This window comes from Myotis myotis, unplaced genomic scaffold (genome assembly GCF_014108235.1).
Source record: "Myotis myotis isolate mMyoMyo1 unplaced genomic scaffold, mMyoMyo1.p scaffold_m19_p_1, whole genome shotgun sequence".
Lineage (NCBI taxonomy): Eukaryota > Metazoa > Chordata > Mammalia > Chiroptera > Vespertilionidae > Myotis > Myotis myotis.
Window position 1 is genome coordinate 178,123,140 of NW_023416313.1, and position 20,809 is coordinate 178,143,948.

The 20,809-nt window shown below is 41.9% G+C and overlaps 1 protein-coding gene across 6 annotated transcripts in view; it reads left to right on the forward strand.

Moving 5' to 3' along the window:
• TLN2 (talin 2) overlaps window positions 1-20,809 on the forward strand; it is a 420,556-nt gene that overhangs the window by 244,913 nt on the left and 154,834 nt on the right. For all 6 annotated transcript variants that reach the window (XM_036303702.1, XM_036303691.1, XM_036303681.1 and 3 more), the window contains 3 exons: window positions 11,448-11,511; window positions 12,532-12,636; window positions 19,272-19,427. In XM_036303702.1, the coding sequence (XP_036159595.1) occupies window positions 11,448-11,511; window positions 12,532-12,636; window positions 19,272-19,427 (325 nt within the window). The remainder of the gene's footprint in view (window positions 1-11,447; window positions 11,512-12,531; window positions 12,637-19,271; window positions 19,428-20,809) is intronic.

The following is a 20,809-nucleotide window of genomic DNA, read 5'->3' on the forward strand; positions in this document are numbered from 1 at the left end:
TTTGTTCATTAGATTCCACATAGAAGTCGAATCATGTGAAATTTGTCCTTCTCTGGCTTATTGCACTTAGCATAATAATGTCCAGGTCCATTCATGGTGTTGCAAAGGGTAAGAGATCCTTCTTTTTCACAGCTGCATAGTAATCTATTGTGTAACTGTACCACTGCTTTTATATTCCATCATCTGATGGGCAGGTACTCGGGCTGTTTCCAGATCTTAGGTATTATAAACAATCCTGCTATGAACATAGGGGTGCATATATTCTTTCTGATTGTGTTTTGGGATTTACCAATCAGAAGTGGGATCGCTGGATCTAATGGCAGTTCCATTTTCAATTTTTTGAGGAAACTCCATACTGTTTTCCACACTGGTTGCACTGGTTTGCATTCCCACCAACAGTGTACTAGGGTTCCCTTTTTTCCCACATCCTCGCCGACATTTGTCATTTGTTGATTTGTTGATGATAGCCATTCTTATTAGTGACATTGAGCATTTTTTTCTTATGTCTATTGTCCATCTGTATGTCCTCTTTGGAGAAGTGTCTACTCAGGTCCTTTGCCCATTTTTTAATTGGATTGCTTGTTTCCTTTTGTTGAGTTGTATGAGTTCTTTAAATATTTTGGAAATTAACCCCTTATCAGGTGTATCATTGCCAAATACGTTCTCCCATACAGTAGGTTCCCTTTTAATTTTGATGATGGTTTCTTTTGCTGTGCAGAAGCTTTTCAGTTTGATGTAGCCCCCATTTGTTTATTGTTTTCCTTTGTTTCTCTTACCCTAGAAGATGTATTGGTGAAAATTCTGCTATGTGAGATGTCTGAGATAAAATTTTTAAATAAGATGTTTGCCCATTTTTGGTAGCCTGTGTGGCCCTGATGAGAAGGTGATCTTAAATGAAGCCATTCACTGGGTGCCTACAATGGTGATGCTACCCCAGTCATTTCATTAATGCCTTTTCTCTAGAGTTTTGGGATGGCTAATTCCCAGGGCCCCCTTGTGAATTTAGAAAGCAATGTATTTTATATGATGTATGTGGCAGAAGAGTCACAGAGAGGAAGCAGCCTGTTCAGCTGTATAGAGTTCTTTTCTACAAGTGGCTTTTGACTACTTACATTGGGCCCTATCTTTTACAAAGGGAATCCTACTTTCAAAGTTGTCCCTGTCACTGGTCTCCCAATATGCAGAAAAATTAGGAAAGTACTCTAAAATGTGATTCCAAGGTCCTTTGGTTTTTCCCTGAGTGTCACCGGTTGTGCCAGCTATATCACAGTGAATGGTTTTGTACCGCTGACTGTTAGTGTGGGGATGACAAGCACGATTGGAGCATCAGTTTGCTCTCACAGTGTCTCCCTGCGACCTATGGGCACATTGAATGTGGTATACTGACACTCCATTAAAGACGTCCCTTCTCGTAATACTCTCACGGTAGCCAAAGTTAAGCAATTGTATTTAGTCAGTTTTCATACTTCTGAGTTTATAGTATGAAGCTCATGCCTCTAGTGGAATGTGTCTTCTTACTAAGATTCCAAATTAAAACAAGCTTATTATGCCTGGTGGCAATTATTTTCCCAAATGAATTTGATTTACTTTTTAATTAGACCAAATCTAGTCTAGGTAACGAAGCATTTTCACCCAATGTAGATGTTTCGTTGTGTACATTATTGTGCATACTGTGCAGGTAAAAGTTCCCGAGGATGTCCGTCTCCTTGTAATTAAAACAAAACAGCGAGACCACATTTCCCTGATTGCATGTTGGATAGTCGGAGCCTCCTGGGGCCATGTGCCTGAGCTGTCCCTGGTGACTGGACCATGTTGGCCAGGCTTTAGATTTTTCCCCATTTGCTTTCCTATGTCCCATCTGCTTGAACAATTCAAAGTTTAAAACAGAAAAATAGCGAGAAGGTTGGACTTGTCACAGAGCCGGGTTGAAGACACAGCCAGGCTGAGATTTCACGCACAGAATGTCTGGATGAGGTACATTTAGCGAGTACATTTCTTTTAATTTTTGAAAATTTGTTTAGCATTTTTGCTCAAAGTCAACAGCATATGGACTTCTTTTTTTCTCCACAACTCCATGAAGTAGGTGTTATTATCCTTTTTCAATTAGCATCTAGGCAGGAAACAGAAACCATATTTAAACCGAGAAAATGGAATGGAAAGAATTGTTAACCTGGTACAAAGCTGATAACCAGTAATTAAACAGGAAAGAAGGGGGCTCTAAGGCATCGAGGAGTCTGCAACTACAGGAAGCAGCTAGCGCCTCTGGGGCTGGAGGAACAAAGGAAGAGCCTGGAAAGATTGAAACCTGGGAATATAGAGGAGCTCTATGAGAGCCTTTCATACCTTTCTTCAGGCCCTTTAATGATTTCTGGACTCAGTACCACCTTGGTGAAGGTGTTTATTAAGAATAATGAAAATCAGAGACGGAAAGATTTTCAGTTTTCGTGGATTTAAGGATTATTTAATGTCCCCTGTCAGTTCTAGAGATGGAGAAAATAGGCATGAGAGAGCTAGAAGCAAGGCACAGAACCAGTGAGAGCTGGAAGCCACGAAACAGCCACTCTCCCAGATCCAGTCTGATGTGCTGTATCCCCGTGACAGTTTTCTTCCGCCACCTGCAGGATTCCAGAAAGGGACAGTCCGTGGGAGCATGACGTCTAACAGCACACCCCCCACGCGCTTCTGTGCTTTCAGCAAGCATGCCGCGTGGTGCTCTTCAACTCGTGGAGGACTCCATTGTCGTGTTGTGCCAGCACAGGGAAGGTAGAAGGAGGTACATACGAATTCTTTGCTGCCTTTGACACTGCAGTCTGGCAAATAAACATGTGAAATAATCGCATGAAATAGCAACATGAAACACATGCTCAGTTTGTAGCGGATTAAGGCTCCACTCTCACATTGATGTTTCTCTTTCTCTCCTCCTCTCTCTCTCAAAATCCATAAAAGTATATATTTTTAAATAAAGTAAAGAAGGATAGAAGGACTAATTCACCAGGGTGGTATATTAATAATAAGCCCGCATGCACCTAACATTACCTTAAAGTACATGAAAGAAAAACAGACAGTGTTACAAGGAGAATTTTTGACACACAATTTTATTGGAATAATTGAACACAACCTCCCTCAGGAGTGATAAGTAGAACAAGATCAAAAGAAAGAAAAGGTTTTAGTCAAGAGAAAGTAATGAAGTACAAATCACAGAATCAACAAAGAAGTTGCTGCTTAGAATAAATGAACAGAATATGTGAAAATCTGGTAAGGTTGATCAAGAGCAACAAAATAAGAAAAAAGCAAAAAATAAACATTATTAGTAATGAAAACAGGGCAGATCTTAAAAAGTTATAAAGAATAAAATGAAAACTTGAAGCAAAAAAATTTAAAATCTAGATAAAATCGATAATTAGACAGTCCAGATAGATCTATAATCTTGAAATAGCCTTATCAGTTAAAATATAGCATTTAAAAAAAAAAAACACACAAAACAAAAACTAGGCCCAGGTTATTTCAGAAAATATGGATATCTCAATACAACTATTAAAAACTTAATATGGACTAGTCAAGGCTCGTGAATGACCAACACTGATTGAAGATACGTGGAGGACTATCCCAATTTCTTACAAAGCTATAGTGATGAAAACACTATTATTGATGTAAGATGGTATAAAAGTACTAAGGGTTGATAAACCTACCTTTGTTAAATTTAAAATATTGGAAGTTAAGAGTGAAGCTCCAGACTGGAAGAAGAAATTTGCATATTTGCAATGTACTCTACAAAGAACAAGTTAATATCCAGAAAATGATATTAAAAGGGAAAAAATCATCTAAGCAAAATATCACCCAGGGATAGCATTAGGTTCCTTAGAGAAGAGGAAATTCAACTGACTTATAAAGTTATGGGAAAATAGCCTCATAAGTGACCCAGAATGCAAAATCAATAAGGATAGAGTTTATAACCCAGCAGGTGGGCACATGCTTAAATGTATGAAAACACCAAAGTACTTTACAGAAGAAACAAGACATTTCAGAATATGACTCTGTTGAATTTAAAAATACAAAGAGAAACAGAGGATATTGTTTATAGATACAAGATGTCAGAACATAAAATACGCAGGGAAACTAACTTCAGGAAAGTGACTCCCATTAGGGGGAGAAAGAAGGATGGTATGGGACTTCAGCTAAATTTTTAATCTTAATTCTTTAAAAACAGAGAGAGAGTTAGCAATCACAAAGCAAATATCATAACATGTTAACATGTTTTTGTCCTTGGTGATAGGTATATACATTATGAGGTGTATATTGTTCTCTATGGTTCAAAATGTTTCCACATTGAGCATTTTTTTAAAAAAGACCATTGTGATAGTCTTTGTGAGTTGATGAAAGCTTATATTCAACTGAGGTTGGATATCAAACATGTGGCAGAGGAAAAGTTAATGGGCATTGGAGGTTGGACAAAGAGGCTCCATGGCTCTGAGTGACAGGAGTAAATGGTCCAGGGGTCGGGTGCAGGCAGGTGGGTCACAGGCTGCGGAGACCTGCCATCCTCGATTACCGTAGCCTCTCATTCTGTGTGCATGTTCTGCAGAAGTATTTTACTGAGAAAGCAAAGCGACCAAGGGTTTCGAATCTCTGTTGAGGAAGAATTCAGAGTGGACTTGTGAAAATTTCCCCTCAAACTCAAGATAATTTTACTGTCCACAAGCAAAGTTTTTGACACACTAGGACAGTGGTTCTCAACCTGTGGGTCTCGACCCCTTTGGGGGTCGAACGACCCTTTCACAGGGGTCGCCTAAGACCATCCTGCATATCAGATATTTACATTACGATTCATAACAGTAGCAAAATTACAGTTATGAAGTAGCAACGAAAATAATTTTATGGTTGGGGGTCAGCACCACATGAAGAACTGTATTAAAGGGTCGTGGCATTAGGAAGGTTGAGAACCACTGCACTAAGAGGTCTTCAGTCAGCTTTCCTCATGGCATATGTTCAAACACATATTTCTCCTTTGGAGTTGGTCTTCTGTGTGTTTTTGTCAGAATAATTTGACTAACAATTCTGTCTTCATACTCAACCAGGAAGCAGGCATTTCCGCTTTTGTTCTTCACCGTCTCCGTCTTACCTCCTGTCCCTCACCCACTAGTTTCTTTATTGTTTGCTTCCATCCTGTGAGCTAGAGCTTTATCAGTTTGGGGAGCTGTGACCATTCGGTGGTCCTCCTAGCAGCAGCCTGCTACGCATGGTGCCTTCCTCCCTAAATGCTTTCAGATTCCAGAACTTTCAAACCAGGAACCTCTGAATGTACCCAGCCCGGAGCTATCTCTGCACCTCCAGGCACATTCCCTGCCTTACACTAAAGGGCATCGGGACTGGTTCTGTGGGACTGAGATAGGGCCTAAACCCTTTCCTGTGCTTCTCCCATGCCATCCTCTCTCTCTACTTCTTCTTCCCACCCTAAGTGTTTCCCAACTCAACCAAGGTTTACTTCCACCTATATCATCATGTCGGTTAACTGCCAGGATTTAGTAAATCACACAGACATTTTCATCTTTGAGTCTGGGTTCAAACCCAAGAGTGTCTGATTTCATCATCAGAGCCTTCAGCACACTGTGCTAGTGGTTCTCCACCTTTACTGCACATTGGAATCGTTTAGAGCAGTGGTCGCCAACCTTTTGGACCTCGTGGACCACCAGTGGTCCGTGGACCACCGCTTGGCGACCGCTGGTCTAGGGGGCTTATTAAAACACACACTGCTGGGCCTCGCCACCAGAGCCTCTGATTCAGCGTGCTGCCGGTTCTGAGACCACATTTTGAGAACCTTATGTGATAGCAAATCTGGTGATTCAACATAAAGGTTGGTCTGAGGACTCCTGGGTGTCCCAGTGTCCTTTGGGTGACGCTGTCCCTGTGGCACCCTCTGCCTTCCGTCCTCTTCTTTTCTGCACCTTGTGCTGGGCAGACACTGCATGGCTGTGTGTGTGAGTGCTGATGTCCTCACTCCTCATGGAGGAGGGGCAGCCATGGTTTTCGGTTCATGTAAATAATAACACTCCCAGGAAGGGATCCTGTCTTCTTTTCAGGTGATAAAACCAGCTTAGGGAGGTGGTGACGTGCCTGTGGTCATGCAACTAAGTACATGGTGTCACCGCCAGGATAGGTGAGAGGCAGTTAATCTTGTGCTTATATTCTAACTGCCAGACCAGACGACGTTTTTAGGACACCTCTTTTGGAATTACTTGTAGAAGCAGCTTAAATTTTATACATGTAAGAAAATGAGGTGTCAGTGAACACCTAGATTTGAATCCAGACCTCACTCCCCCAAATGTGTTTATTAAATTCCTTGTCCCTTATTCAGTGGCTTTTGGGCATTGATTGTGTGTTTCTCTGATTTTATTTCTCTTTCTCTAAAGGTTCTGAAATATTGATCACATGGTAAGTCTTTTGACTCAGAGGTAACTAGGAGGGACTGGAGTGTTGAGTGGCTAAGAGCCTGGTCTTTGGAGCCCACAGACCAGGCTTAAGTTGTTGGCTATGATTGTGGGAAAATTACTTAGTTTCACTGAGCCTTTTGTTCCTTGTATAAAGTGGGATATTTTCTTCCAAGGGCTTTGTCAGAATTCAGTTAATCTATGTGTACATATAAAGCACCTGAAACAGTGTTTGACTGACAGTAAATGGCAGCTATTAATAGTGAAAACCCTCTATCAGAATTATTTAGACTGTTGGTTGGATAATCCAAAAAGTTAAAGTACGGAATCCAAGTTTCTTCTTTGTGAGGATTCTCGTGATTGGAGTTCTACATTGCCTTTCTTGTATGAATGGCATAATCTAGGAGAGAATTTAAAGACAATCATGGCCTGGCTGGTGTGGCTTAATTGGTTGAGCATCAACCTGTGCACCAAAGGGTTGCCAGTTCAATTCTCAGTCAGGCCGCATGCCTGGGGTTGCACGTTCAATCCCTGGTTTGGGTGCGTGCAGAAGGCAACTGACCGATGTTTTCTCTCACCTCTCTTCCCCCCCCCCCCCCCCCCACACACACACACACACTCTCTAAGCATGTCCTCGGGTGAGGATTAAGAGAAGTAAAACAATCCATTTGTGAAGCAAAATGAAGACAATGTCTTCATGATTTTATAGTTATCTCACCTATATTCAATTTGATAACTTTTAAAATATTTACTATAAGAAGCATTCATTAGCTCTCTTCTTGTACTATTTTAGCAACTTATGGGCTATGTTGTGTTATTATATAGTCATATAATACATAGCAGCAGCAAGATTGGAGAACAACTACAGCGGACTTGACCAGAGCAGAAGTGGGGGCTCATGAGAGCAGAATCTATTTACTGCAGACCTTCAACATTCAGGCATCTTAGAGAGCAAGAGGAGCATTGACCAGTCTGCCACCTTAGTGGAGTGGAGGCTCTGTTATTATTACACCCAGAAAAGGCGATACTAAAAGGCTGGCAGTAGGGTTTAAAGGAGGTGTAAGGTCTAAACCAGTGGTTCTCAACCTTCCTAATGCCGCGACCCTTTAATACAGTTCCTCATGTTGTGGTGACCCCCAATTTCATTGTTACAAATTGAACATAATTAAAGCATAGTGATTAATCACAAAAACAATATGTAATTATATATGTGTTTTCCGATGGTCTTGGGCGACCCCTGTGAAAGGATCGTTCAACCCCCAAAGGGGTCACGACCCACAGGTTGAGAACCGCTGGTCTAAGCAACTGCCTCCCAACAGCTGCCCTTATGAGGTGGGAATGCCTAAGGAGGCAGTGGGAGGGGCTCCGCTTGTCCAGAGCTTGCTTAATTAGGAGAAAAATTTCCAATCAGGTTTGACAATCTAACCCGTTTTCTCAGCGAAGGCTGGCAGATTTCACTTGTGTGAATGTCCCAGAGGCTTAGGAGCCTTCCACACTCAGGTTTGGTAATGAAAACTGCTGAGCGGGACCTGCCGTGCCGCCGCCTGGCAGGCCGTGATGACGGGCTGCTGCTCCTTCCAGCTTCGTGCTGAATTCCTCGGGGAAAATGCACACCTCACATGCTCACACACACTCACTTCACATTTTAAAATGCCTCGCGATAAACTCCCCCCCAAAGACTCTTGCAACATTTAGTGTAAGCAACTGGAAGTTGTTTTCGGTACCTACCAAAGCGTGAGAGATTCAGTACCTACTGAAGAATGGGAGGGTTAGTTTGCAGAGTTTCAATTAAGGGCAGCTTGTTGCTGCACAGAATTTTCTTGCCATAAATGCCCAGCATATTCTATCCCTGCCTGGCCACTGGACACTACTGTCTGTTGTTCTTCTAGTAACAGTCATCGTCCTGACAGTTTCCCGTGGGGCTCTTTTTGTTAACCTCAGCCGGGTCTCCCTTTTTGATGGTATAGGAGCGACTGTCCAGAACCCCACAGCCCTGGGCCTACTCATGATACTGCGTCATTGTCCTTGCAAGTGTCCTCTTGGGGAAAGCCTGCAACAGCTCTGTGCTCAGGTGGACCTGCTCTGGGTCTGGGAGGTCAAAGGCTCCCTGCTACTAACAAGTCCCGGGACCCCCGCTAAGTCACCTTACCTCTCTGTGAACTCAGCTTCCTCTTTTGTGACATGGATGACTTCCAGTTCTCTCAGCCATTCATTTCTGTCCACAAGGTTGCTTCATGATAGTCATCACATCCCAGGTGCTGCTTGGATATTTCTCAGGTCCTTCCAGCTGACTGACTTGGGGTCTCTTGACAGGGCCAGAGTGTTCTGCTGGTACTTAGGCCTAGATCCCTGAAATTCCAGGAAATGTACTTACAGCTTTTGCCTATAGGTAGTTTGAAAATTGAACAGGCATCATCACTATTCAAATCTTAATATAGCCAGAACCAGGCCCTGCCCTGACCCTCTCCAGAAACATTTGATACATTTGCTGGCTCAGGGCTAGAAGCAGCCATTTCTCAGAGGATGTCTGGTTTCTTTGAGTGGGGAGTGGTATTTGAAGGCCGCCTAGCCAAGGTGCTAGGGGTGTTTATTGCCAGCAGGTTGTCCTTGCTCTTAGCCTCCTAAGAGGACACAACTAGAAAATAAATGTTATTCAGAAAAAGAAAATGAATCCGATATGCCAGTCTTTATTTCCAATTCAAATGAAGGATTGCAGGGTTTTCATGGACACTTTTTGGCTTTATATTCTTATTTCTTTTATGCTAAAAATCTAGGTTACTAACAACTAAGGTAATTACTCATTTTATCTTAACTGTATACAACATGTTATATAATATCCTAATTTTTATAGAGTGTGCATATATATAGAGAAGAGGGAGGGTGTTGTAAAATAATGGTGTCATGTTTGACAAGTCACTGTGGTTCATTTCATCTTTAAGTATATCTCACTAGGGATGCATAGTGAAAAGACTGTTTTCAATGTTACCTGAAATCATTTTTCTCTGTAGTAATGCTGTCAACTTGATATACTGTTAAGTTGATTTGTTTCAGTTTGCTCTAGATTTTTAGGTTGCTTTTTGCCCCTCTTTGCAATTTAATGTGATTCTAAAGTGAAAAAACAACAACTATGCTATAAGGAATATTTACAGAGGTTTATTTTTTATCCTTGTCCCCCTCTCCCTGTTTTTCCATTCTTTCTATAGAGAATCATTTTTATTAGTACTGGGAATATCTTTCTATTGTTTTAAAAATACATATTAACAATATAAAATGAAAAATACATCCTGTCCTCCCCGTCTTACAGAATAGCATACTGTACACTCTTGTACCCTTTACTATTCTATCTAATAAAGAGGGAATATGCAAATTGACCATTACACCATCACAAAAGATGGCGTTGCCCATAGCCACAAGATGGCGGTGCCCAGTCCCCTCATCCTCGCCAGAGTCCCCCAGTCCTTTCAGCCCAGCCGGGGCGGGGGGGGAGCACGACAGGTGCTTGGTGTGGCTGGACTCGCCATCAGCCCCCCAGCTGCCCAGGGCCACCCGAGGCTCAGGTAACCAGGGCCGATGGAGGCTTGCGCTACCGGCAGTGGCAGCAGCAGAGGTGTGGTGGGGGCATCGCCTTCCTCTGGTCACCAGGTCACCTGCCACCCCTGAGGGCTCCTGGACTGTGAGAGGGGGCAGACCAGGCTGAGGGACACCCCCCCCCCACCCGTGCATTAATTTTCATGCACCAGGCCTCTAGTCTATATATATAAAAAGCCAGTGACTGTAATGGCCATAACAACCATAACGACTGGTTGCTATGACACCCACTGTGGCAAGCGAACCACCCGATCAGGGGGTGGGGCCGGCTGGCCAACCTTGCGGCCCCTCCCCTCTGCTGGCTTGCCCCTGATTGGACTCTTCCACTCCGGTCAGGAGTGGGGCCAGCCGGCTAAATGCCCCCTCCCTTCCCCCCCAGCCAGCCCTGCCCCGATCAGCCCACCCCACCACAATAGTCCCACAGCCCCTCCCCCTGGCTGGGCCACCCCTGATCGTATTCCCATTCCCTATAGGGGGCGGGGCTGGGTGGCCAACCTCCTGCAGCCCCTCCCCCTGGCCACTCCATCCCTGATTGTACCCCCGACCCCAATAGGGGGCGGGGCCATCTGGCAAACCTCCCGCAGCCCCTCCCCTGCCCAGCCCCACCCCAGTTCTCCCCCCCCCCACCCCAATCAGGGCCAGGGCTGGTTGGCCAACCATCCATGACCCCCCACCCCCCAGGCCACTGTCCCATGATTGGTACCCCCCACCCCATTTGGGGGCAGGGCCAGCAGGCCCACTGCCCACAGCCCCTCCCCATGGCCAGCTCTGCCCCCAATTGGCCCCCCAACCCCAATTGGGGGCGGGGCCTGCTAGCCAATTGCCCGAGGCTCCTTCCTCCAGCTGGCCTGGCCCTGATCGGTCCCCGATCAGGGTGGGCCGGCCGGCCAACCTCCTGCCATCTCCTCCTCCCGACAGGCCCAGCCCCAATCCGCCCCGATTGGGCCCAGGCTGGCTGGACCTCACCCATGCATAAATTTGTGCACTGGGCCTCTAGTCTATAATAATAAAAGCACAATATGCTAATTAGACCAGACATCCTTCTGGACGAAGCCGAGGCAGTGAGGGAAGCCCAGGTTCCAGGTGCTGGTGGCCGGAGGGAAGCCCGGGTCCCAGGTGCCAGAAGGAAGCTGGTGCCAGCCGCCAGGGGAAGGAAGGCCTACTCTTGCACAAATTTCATACATCAGGCTTCTAGTTATATTATATCCTAGAAACTCTTTTCCATTTACCTTTGTTAGCTTCACCCTTTTTATCAGTCTGGTTTTATATCTGTGTCCTATTAAGTGCATTGTGGGATGTGGCAGTTTGTTATTAATTATAACTAGAAAATACTGGGAAAGTTAGTGACTTCACTGTGAGTTTTACGAAAAGACTTTTCTTTCCTTCTCATCACAGAACATAAATGCTGTACTTTTTCCCCTTCCTCTCTCTCAGTCTAAAGGAATTCCTGCCCAAAGAATACATCAAGCAGAGAGGAGCTGAAAAGAGAATATTTCAGGTACTGGGAATGTGAATTTATCATTCTTCTCACTCCCTACCGTCATGTATTAGTATGAGAAGGGCCTCCATACATGATAGATTTGTACCCCAGACATGTACTCAGCTTATATACTAAATGATGAGTGTCTCAAGAGTAAAGGAGCTGACAGTTCTACGTCTGGCAGATTTATTATCTTAATCCCCGCCTTCTTGCTAAAGGTTACGTAGCCCTTCTGAGAAAAAAATATGTGCATACATTTAATTTACAAGATATTATCTTGGTAGCTTTCAAACAAGGTGATTTGCCATTAAAAATGCACCAAGGAAGAAGCTACAAGTTGCTTCTTTGTCCAGAGGTTGGTTTTTGAAGCTAGAATTTAAAACTCAGGTTTATTCTAAAAGAGAGTTGTTTATTCTAGGCAACCAGTAAGAAAAGCTCTGCCGTCAACTTTGCCATGAAACAATCACTCTAGTAAATTCAAAACATCAAAATCTTCTTTGATGTTGAAATGTAAATATAAGTTGAAATGTAAATTTCATATGTATAAATCTTATTTATTTATTTTTTTTACCAAGTATTGTTTCCCAGAGTGATGATGTATACACATTTGTGTAACCTGCTCTCTGGAACACTGTATGTTGTGGATGGATGTTAGCATGCTACCTTCCCTGGACAAGGACATTTTTCTGGCTTTCATTTAAAGTGTTGGTTTTGATACATGGGGTTGTTTGAAAATTGGATTGTAATTATGGAGCTTGTTCCTGCCATCTTGCACATGTGTGCATTGGTGCCTATAGTTATGAAATTTGTAGGGGTTTGGGCTCAAATTCTAGTTCAGAAGCACTGCATTAGAATTTCCCATGTACTCTGACTCTTGGTGAGTTGGAACATGTGTCGTGAAGGGGTTCTACTACACAAATGTTGCTTATTGGTCAGTTGTAGCCACACTCTATGCACCACATTTAGTAACTACCTCTCACCAAGTCCACCTCTTGGTGGAGCTGCAATAACTAGTCCCTGCTACTATCACTTCCGCAGGAGCACAAGAACTATGGAGAGATGAGTGAAATAGAAGCCAAGGTCAAGTACGTCAAACTCGCCCGGTCCCTCCGGACGTATGGTGTGTCCTTTTTCCTGGTGAAGGTGAGTTGGACAGGGTGGTGGAGAGAGTGTTTGCTCTTGTCACACCTTTTTCTTTTGTTAGAGTGTTTGCTGTTAAGGTTGGTTTGCATTTGCGGAGGTAGCATCTGGCCAATAATGACCCAGCTTTAGCTGTTGGAGAGACATGAAGTGGATGAACTATGAGGCTGCTGAGTGAGCCTCGCTGCCCACGGTCCTCCGGCAGCTGTGTCTGGGCTTGGCTCACTGTCCTTGCAGGGGGGTGTTTCCTTGTGCTCATTATGACTTTCCCCTGAGAATGTTTCACTTAAGACTGTCAAGAGTGCCCTGGACTAAGTGAAGGTCGTTGACCACTGCAAACCCAATCAAATTCCTGTGGTCTGTAAGGAACTTAAGATGTATATTTGCAAATGGGCCTGGGATTCCTGTGACCTTTAGATGTGTTCTTGTCAGATTTGTCTTCCTAACAGAAGGAAAGAGGTGGTTCAGATTTGTCTTCCTAACAGAAGGAAAGAGGTGGTTCTTTTAAACGCAACCCGTGAGTTTCAGAGGGAGGCTCTTGGTAGGTATGTTCTTAAGTTGACTGATAAGCCCTCCTGTTAGCTTCATTTCTCCTTTGTGCATCCTGAGCTCACATACTCTATTTCAGTCCTTTTCTTTTTCAGTTTTACACCAGAAAATATCCAGCCCTTGCAAATGAAAAACATATGGGTGAATCACTTTGTTTCTAAGACCAAGCTCATTTTTATTCATTATTTTGTAGGGCAACAGGTGACAGATCAGTTCTAAAATGTAATCCCTATCACAGGAACAGAGATTAAATTTTCAGCATGTCCACTGATATTGGCATCACTTTCCATCTATTTTGAGGAGTTTTTTAAGTCTTTCACATATGAAATTAATTTCTTACATTTACATTGTTTTCCATCAGATTTCACACAGTCAGTTTCAGTGCTATGCATATAGGTCAGCAAATTTAGGGAAATAAATAGGATACAGTAAACTACATGTAGTTATAAAGTAAGGTCAAATATATGGTGACAGAAAGAGATTTGACTTTGGATGGTGAACACATAGTGCATTATAGAGCTGTACACTTAAACCTCTATAATTTTATTAAACAACTAGAGGCCCAGTGCACGAAATTCATGCACTTGGGGGGGCACCCTCTCGCAGTCTGGGATCCCTCAGGGGATCTCTGCCTGCCAGGATCAGGCCTAAGCTGGCAGTCAGACATCCCTGTTATAGTCTGGGGCACTCACACTCCGGGACCCCTTGCTCTTACTGCCCGCCAGAGGCTCCCGCCACTGCACTGGCCTCCCATGAGCCCGGCTTCTGACTAAGTGGCATCCTGAGCTCACATACTCCCACAGGGGGAGCACACTGACCACCAGGGGCAGCTCCTGCATTGAGCATATGCCCCCTGGTGGTCAGTGCACATGATACGGATCGGTGGTTCCGCTGTTCGATTTGCATATTATGGTTTTATTATATAGGATGTCACCCCAATAAATTTAATAAAAAAAGAAAGAAGAAGAAATTGAACAGAAAATTACAGGAACAAAGTTTTTTCTCCAAAAGCAGTTTAGCACCTGAGAATAATCTGTCCATGACTAGTCGGATAATTGGAGATAGAGCATAGATCTGGTTATCACAGGGTCTTTAAGATTTAGTCAAGTGAAGATTCTTCTGTAACAAAAGTATTTAAGGAAAAATGAGAAAGGAATAGAATTTTCTCCTTCCCTTCCTTCCTTCCTTCCTTCCTTCCTTCCTTCCTTCTCTCACTTTTTTTCAAATTACATCTCTTTGTAGTGAGGTCAGGGTCAAGGAGGTAGGCAGTACTGACAACTTTCATATACATATTAGATACTCAAATTTTAGTTTTCAGTAATTTTGTTTTCCATCACATAATAAAAGTGAAAATGCTACTAACTTTAATTGTTTACTCAATGGTCCTATTTAGTTACATTTTATTTTTTAAAGTGATTTTCATAAATATTGTTTACTTGACCATATAGTTTGCATGCTTTTAAAAGTAGTACATCTGAGAATTCAGGAATAATTAAATGTTATGAAATAATGAACCTAATAAATTAGATAAATAAGGCAAATAAGATGACATCATACAGAATGCACGGAGAAAGAAATAAAGAAAACAACCCCCATTTACAATAGCATCAAAAAGCAATAAAAAAAAATACTTAGAAATAAACTTAACCAAGGAAGTGAAAGATCTATACACCTAAAAGTATAAGAAATTAAAGAAAATACAAATGAATGGAAAGATACCCCATGTTCATGGATCAAAAGAGTTAATATTGTTAAAAATGTTCATATTACCTAAAGCCATCTACAGATTCAATGCAACTCCTATCAGAATCCCATTGACATTTTTCACAGAAAACAAAATCTTAAAATTTGTATGGAACCACAAAAGATCCCAAATAGCCAAAGCAATCTTGAGAAAGAAGAAAACAGGAGGCATCACACAGCTTCATTTCAAATCCTATATAATCAAAGGCTAATATGCAAATTGACCAAATGGTGTAACAACCAGTCGCTATGATGCACACTGACTACCGGGGACAGATGCTCAATGCAGGAGCTGCCCCCTGGTCATCAGTGTGCTCCGACAGGGGGAGTGCTGCTCATCCTGAGTTGGGCACATGGCTGGCGAGCACAGCAGCAGTGGTGGGAGCCTCTCCTGCCTCTGCAGCAGCGCTAAGGATGTCTGACTGCCCCTGAGGGCTCCCGGACTGCAAGAGGGCACAGGCCGGGCTGAGGGACCTCCACAAATGCATGAATTTTGTGCACCGGGCTTCTAGTTATATTATAAAGCTATAGTAATCAAAACAGTATGGCACTGGTATAAAAACAAGACATAAGTCAATGAAACAGAATCAAGAGCCTGCAATAAACCCATGCATATACAGCAATAATATTTGACAAACGGAGCCAAGAATACACATTGGGAAAAGATAGTCTCTTCAATAAATGGTGTTGGGAAAACAACATTCGCATGCAGAAGAATTAAATTGATCATTACACCACTAACAAAAATTACCACTGTGTGTAATATTATTATGTGTAATATTATTCTGCCTTAGAAAAGGAGGAAATCCTGCCATTTGCCATGACATGGGTGGATCTGGAGGGTATTATGCTAAGTGAAATAAGTCAAGACAAATGCTGTATGATTTCACTTATATGTGAAATTTTAAAAAGCGGATATCATAGAAACAGAGAATAAGATGGGTGGTTGCCAGGAGCTAAGGTGAATATAACACTGTTCATACATTCATCAGCTGATAAACATTTGGGTTTCCACCTATGGATTAAATACTGTTATATACATTCATGTACAACCTTTTCTGTGGACATATGCCTTGAAGTCTCTTGGATATGTATGCCTAGGAGTGGAATTGCTGGATTGTGTATTATCTCCATGTTTAATTATTTGAGGAACTTCCAAACTATTTTCTAAAGGACCACCAGCAGTGTATTAGGGCTCCAATTTTTCTACATCCTCACACACACTTATTATATCTGATTTTTTTATTGTCTGTATTACTTTCACGGCATCCTGTTAATCTGTGATTATTTCAAAGTAAATAGTTAAGAAATGATTCTGGCCGAAACCGGTTTGGCTCAGTGGATAGAGCGTCGGCCTGTGGACTGAAAGGTCCCGGGTTCGATTCCGGTCAAGGGCATGTCCCTGGGTTGCAGGCACATCCCCAGTAGGAGGTGTGCAGGAGGCAGCTGATCGATGTTTCTCTCTCATCGATGTTTCTAACTCTCTATCTCTCTGCCTTCCTCTCTGTAAAAAATCAATAAAATATATACTTTTTATAAAGAAAGAAATGATTCTGGTATCTTGTTATAAGATAAACAATCATTAGCAATAAATAATTTTGTTCCTTCATTCCCTGAATTAATGCTTAGAATTAAAAAAAAAATCTTTCTGCATTTTCCGAAACTCCCAAAATAATGTTGAAGGGTAAGATTTTAAAGGGTAACTTGTTGCCGAAACCGGTTTGGCTCAGTGGATAGAGCGTCGGCCTGCGGACTGAAAGGTCCCAGGTTCGATTCCGGTCAAAGGCATGTACCTGGGTTGTGGGCATATCCCCAGTAGGAGATGTGCAGAAGGCAGCTGATCAATGTTTCTCTCTCATCGATGTTTCTAACTCTCTATCTCTCTCCCTTCCTCTCTGTAAAAAATCAGTAAAATATATTAAAAAAAAATAAAGGGTAACTTGTTCATATCCCAATATTTATATATTTCTCTCTAGCATTTCTCTATCAAGAAGAATACTGATAATAGGATTGAAATACTCTTTGAGAAAGTATATGTATTCCAGCATTTTAAAGAAATATTTATAATGAATAGGTGCTGAATGTTATCAAACACCTTAGTGGCTTCATATAAAATTATCAGATGAAACTATCTTTTTCTCCCAATTTTTCTGAGATATAATTGACATAGAACATTGTGGAAGTTTAAGGTGTACAATGTGATGAATTGTTACATGTATATATTTTAAAATTATTACCACAATGAGGTTATGTCCTCCTCACATAATTATATTTTTATTGTTATGTAGAGAACATTTAAGATCTATTCTCTTTACAGCTTTCAAGTATATAATACAGTATTGACTATAGTCACAGTAGCATACATTAAATCCCCAGAACTCATTCCTCTTACAATTACAAGTTTGTACCCTTTGACCATCTCATTCCTCCATGTGTGACTAAACCAGCTGCCCAGGGCCTCTCCACCTAACTCTGTGTGTGGCTCCTGAAGCCAAATTGGACTGATGGGCATCCTCCACGGGCACTGATTTCACCTCTTGTGGAACTGGCGTCTCTCCACAGAGTCTGACTCTGCTTTCATCAGGATTGGGAGGTTCTTGAAATGCAGACTCCACTCCTTGGCCCCCCCACGCAGATTCCCGATGCTGTCATCTCTTCCTCCAGGGAGGAAGCTGGAGGTGTGCTGGGACCTTCACCACCTGATGATTTATGAACTGCCCTTGGGGGCTAGGACGGGGCATTTTTTGCTTTTTTCTAATTGCTTCCCCCAGAAGAAGTACACTGTGGTAGACAGTCTGCTTTTGAAATCAGAAGTGTTTTTGAGCTATTCAAATTTGTGTCCTAATCATGGCTTTCCTACTCACTGCTATCTTCCTTGGGCGAGTTGCTGGTCCCTTCATTTCAAAACAGGGATGATGATGATGCCAACATTTAAGGGATGCTTTGAAAATTAATGGGAAAGACTAACATGTAGCACACTCCTGCCCTGTGTTGAGTTCCTGTCCCCTTGTACTCACACCTACTTATATATACACACTTTGTGGGTGCTAATTTGTATATGTGTTCTTAGGGAATCGTGGTGTAGTCATTACGAGGTTTCAGCAAGTATTATTGGAAAAGTTTGTTTGTTTTTCCTTGACAACAAAAAGATGTATATTGGGTGAAATTTTGGGAATAAGGAAAAGCACAAGAAAATAATACAAATAACTTGAGATGATTGTTGCCACCATTTTTTCACATAATAAAATTTTCTTTTTTAAATTTTCTTTTAATGTTTTAAATTAAAATTTATGCTTAAAATTTTACTTCCTTTAGGATTATGCAGTGCAAACTGTTGATTTTTATTTTATAATATATTGTGAAAACTGTATTGTCCAATTGTTTTCCTATAATATGCATTTTAAGAGTTGTAGAGTAGTCTGTTATTTGTGCAATAATTTTTCAAATCTCCTATTTATTGAAAATTTGGTTATTTCTCATTTCCACTATGGTAAACACGAGATGAACCTTCTTGCTGTATAATCTTCACATCCATTTATAATTTGTTTAACAAGTTTCTAAAAGCAAGATGTGTCGAAAGTAGAAATATTTCTAAAGCTTTCGTTTATTATTGACACGTTTATTCTATAAAGGCTATGCCATTTTCAATTCTCTCAACAGTGTTTCCCCTTTATATTTTCTTTAATTCTGTTTTTTTTTAAATCTGCCATCTTATATACATGACATTTATCCAATTGTTGATTAATTATTACCTAATTATTATTTTAAACAGTTTCTGTGTATGTTCTTTGCTAGTTATTGTTGATTTATGATAACCTTTCACATACAATGTATATGAAATTTTTTATCTTTGTATTTGTTGTAAATATTTACTCCCCGGTCATTTGCTTTTTCATTTTGTTTATGATGAGGTTTCTTTCTTTTTCTCCTACCCCTCTTTCTCTTTTTTTAGATATATTGAAGTCCATTATATTTTGTAGTTAAAAACTATTAATCATTTCCTTTATATAAATATATTTTTTATTTTGGTATAAAGAGTCCTTTCGCACTCAGTGATCACAAAAATATATGACCTGTATGTTTCTCCTAAGTTATTAACTGATCTCGAATTTGTTCAGGTGTGTGTGACAGGTAGGTATCCATTAATTTAATAGGCAGATTACTGTTTCTTAAACAATTATTAAAACTAATAATCAGTCAAGATTTTTAAGACTCGGTAGTTCTGCCTATTTTGAAACACAGTGTATGTAAGTTGACCACAGGTAAAACATTGCAATGTCATTGATTATTTGGCAAAATCAGATGTATTCAGAGAAAGAGCGCTGACCTGGTGTCTCCTGTTTCAGGAAAAGATGAAAGGCAAGAACAAGCTGGTGCCCCGCCTGCTGGGCATCACCAAGGACTCAGTGATGCGTGTGGACGAGAAGACCAAGGAAGTGCTGCAGGAGTGGCCGCTCACCACGGTCAAGCGCTGGGCAGCCTCGCCCAAGAGCTTCACGTTGGTAGGGACTGGCAGAGGGCAACGAGGGGGCCCACATGGCTTTGGGTAATATGGTGAGGCAGGAGAAACAGTACAAGCCCACTGGGTTTCCCTGGCCTTCGCGGGCAGTGTGGAGAGGGACAGATGGTGGGAGACCATGGGGTGGGCATGGGGACTGGTCCAGAACTAAGGGAAATGTATGAAAGCTGGGTATCCTTGGCCACCCCCTCCTCTCTGGTGCTTTAAGTAAGAATGTCTCTATGAAGAGCCACTCACAGGATGCTTCTCAGTCTTCTGTGTCCCTGATGCCATCCCTAACGTACCCTAAAAGGAAACTCTAATGCTCTGAGGCCCATCCGAAGGCGCCCTTTATCTCTGATTGTTGTAGAAGTTCCTAAGAACCGCGACATCTTGCTGAGGTGTGTTTTCCCAGCCTGCCTGGAAAGAGAGCGTGCTGTATAGTGGAAGGAGCATAGACTTTGGGGCAGTATTCCACCCCAGCTTGTCATTTCTGAGCTCTGTGACCTTGCTCAAGTCACCTGTCCTCACTGAGCCTGACCTTCCTCAGCTGTAAAATGGGGATAGCAACACCTGTTTCACAGAGTTGCTGGGATCAAATGACATGGTCATGATGAAATGCCCAGTGTGAAACACATGGAAAATATGAACGAACAGTGTGCTTGTCGTAAGCCTTCGGACCTCTGAACTCCTGCTCCCAACCTCAATATTTGCTTTTAGCAGAGTCTAACTGGGTAGCCTTAACTAATAGTCATACTTACATGTGAGAATTAGCAGGGCAAGTTGAGTAAGAAGAGAAATTAAAAAAAAAAACAACATTAAAATTTGTCCGTTTCTTCACAACTATTCTCCAGCTCTGCTGAACACTTGAAATATCAGCTGGCACTGAGGCAAGAGCTCATAATAGGCCATCAGAAGAAAAAAAAAGGTGTAAGGAAGTGGCCTTGGAGGGAGTAATCAGTTATCTAAGTTGGTCATCGATTGATAGCCTCATGCCAGTTGGAAGAAATCTTCAGAAAATGTACCTTCTTTCCTCCTATAATCACTAACACCTGTGCCTGCATGGCCCTTAAAAATGAGTGTTCCTACTTAGAGAACTGCATTCTCATTTGCCATTGCAGGAAGTTGTGGATCATTTTTAAAATAGATAAATCAAGAAATTAATATAAACATGTTATTTAGAAATACAGCAGATCCTCAAATAACATCATTTCATTATACCGTTGATGAGATTCCCTAGGAACTTAACTCTGGTTTATATCAATTAGCCTTTGGTAAATTTTGTTTCGTTATACATTGTTTCCCATAGCGATGATGTTAAGTGAGGACTTATAGTGGAAGAAACTGCTTAAAAGGGTTGCAAATGGTTATCTGAGGTGGGGGTTG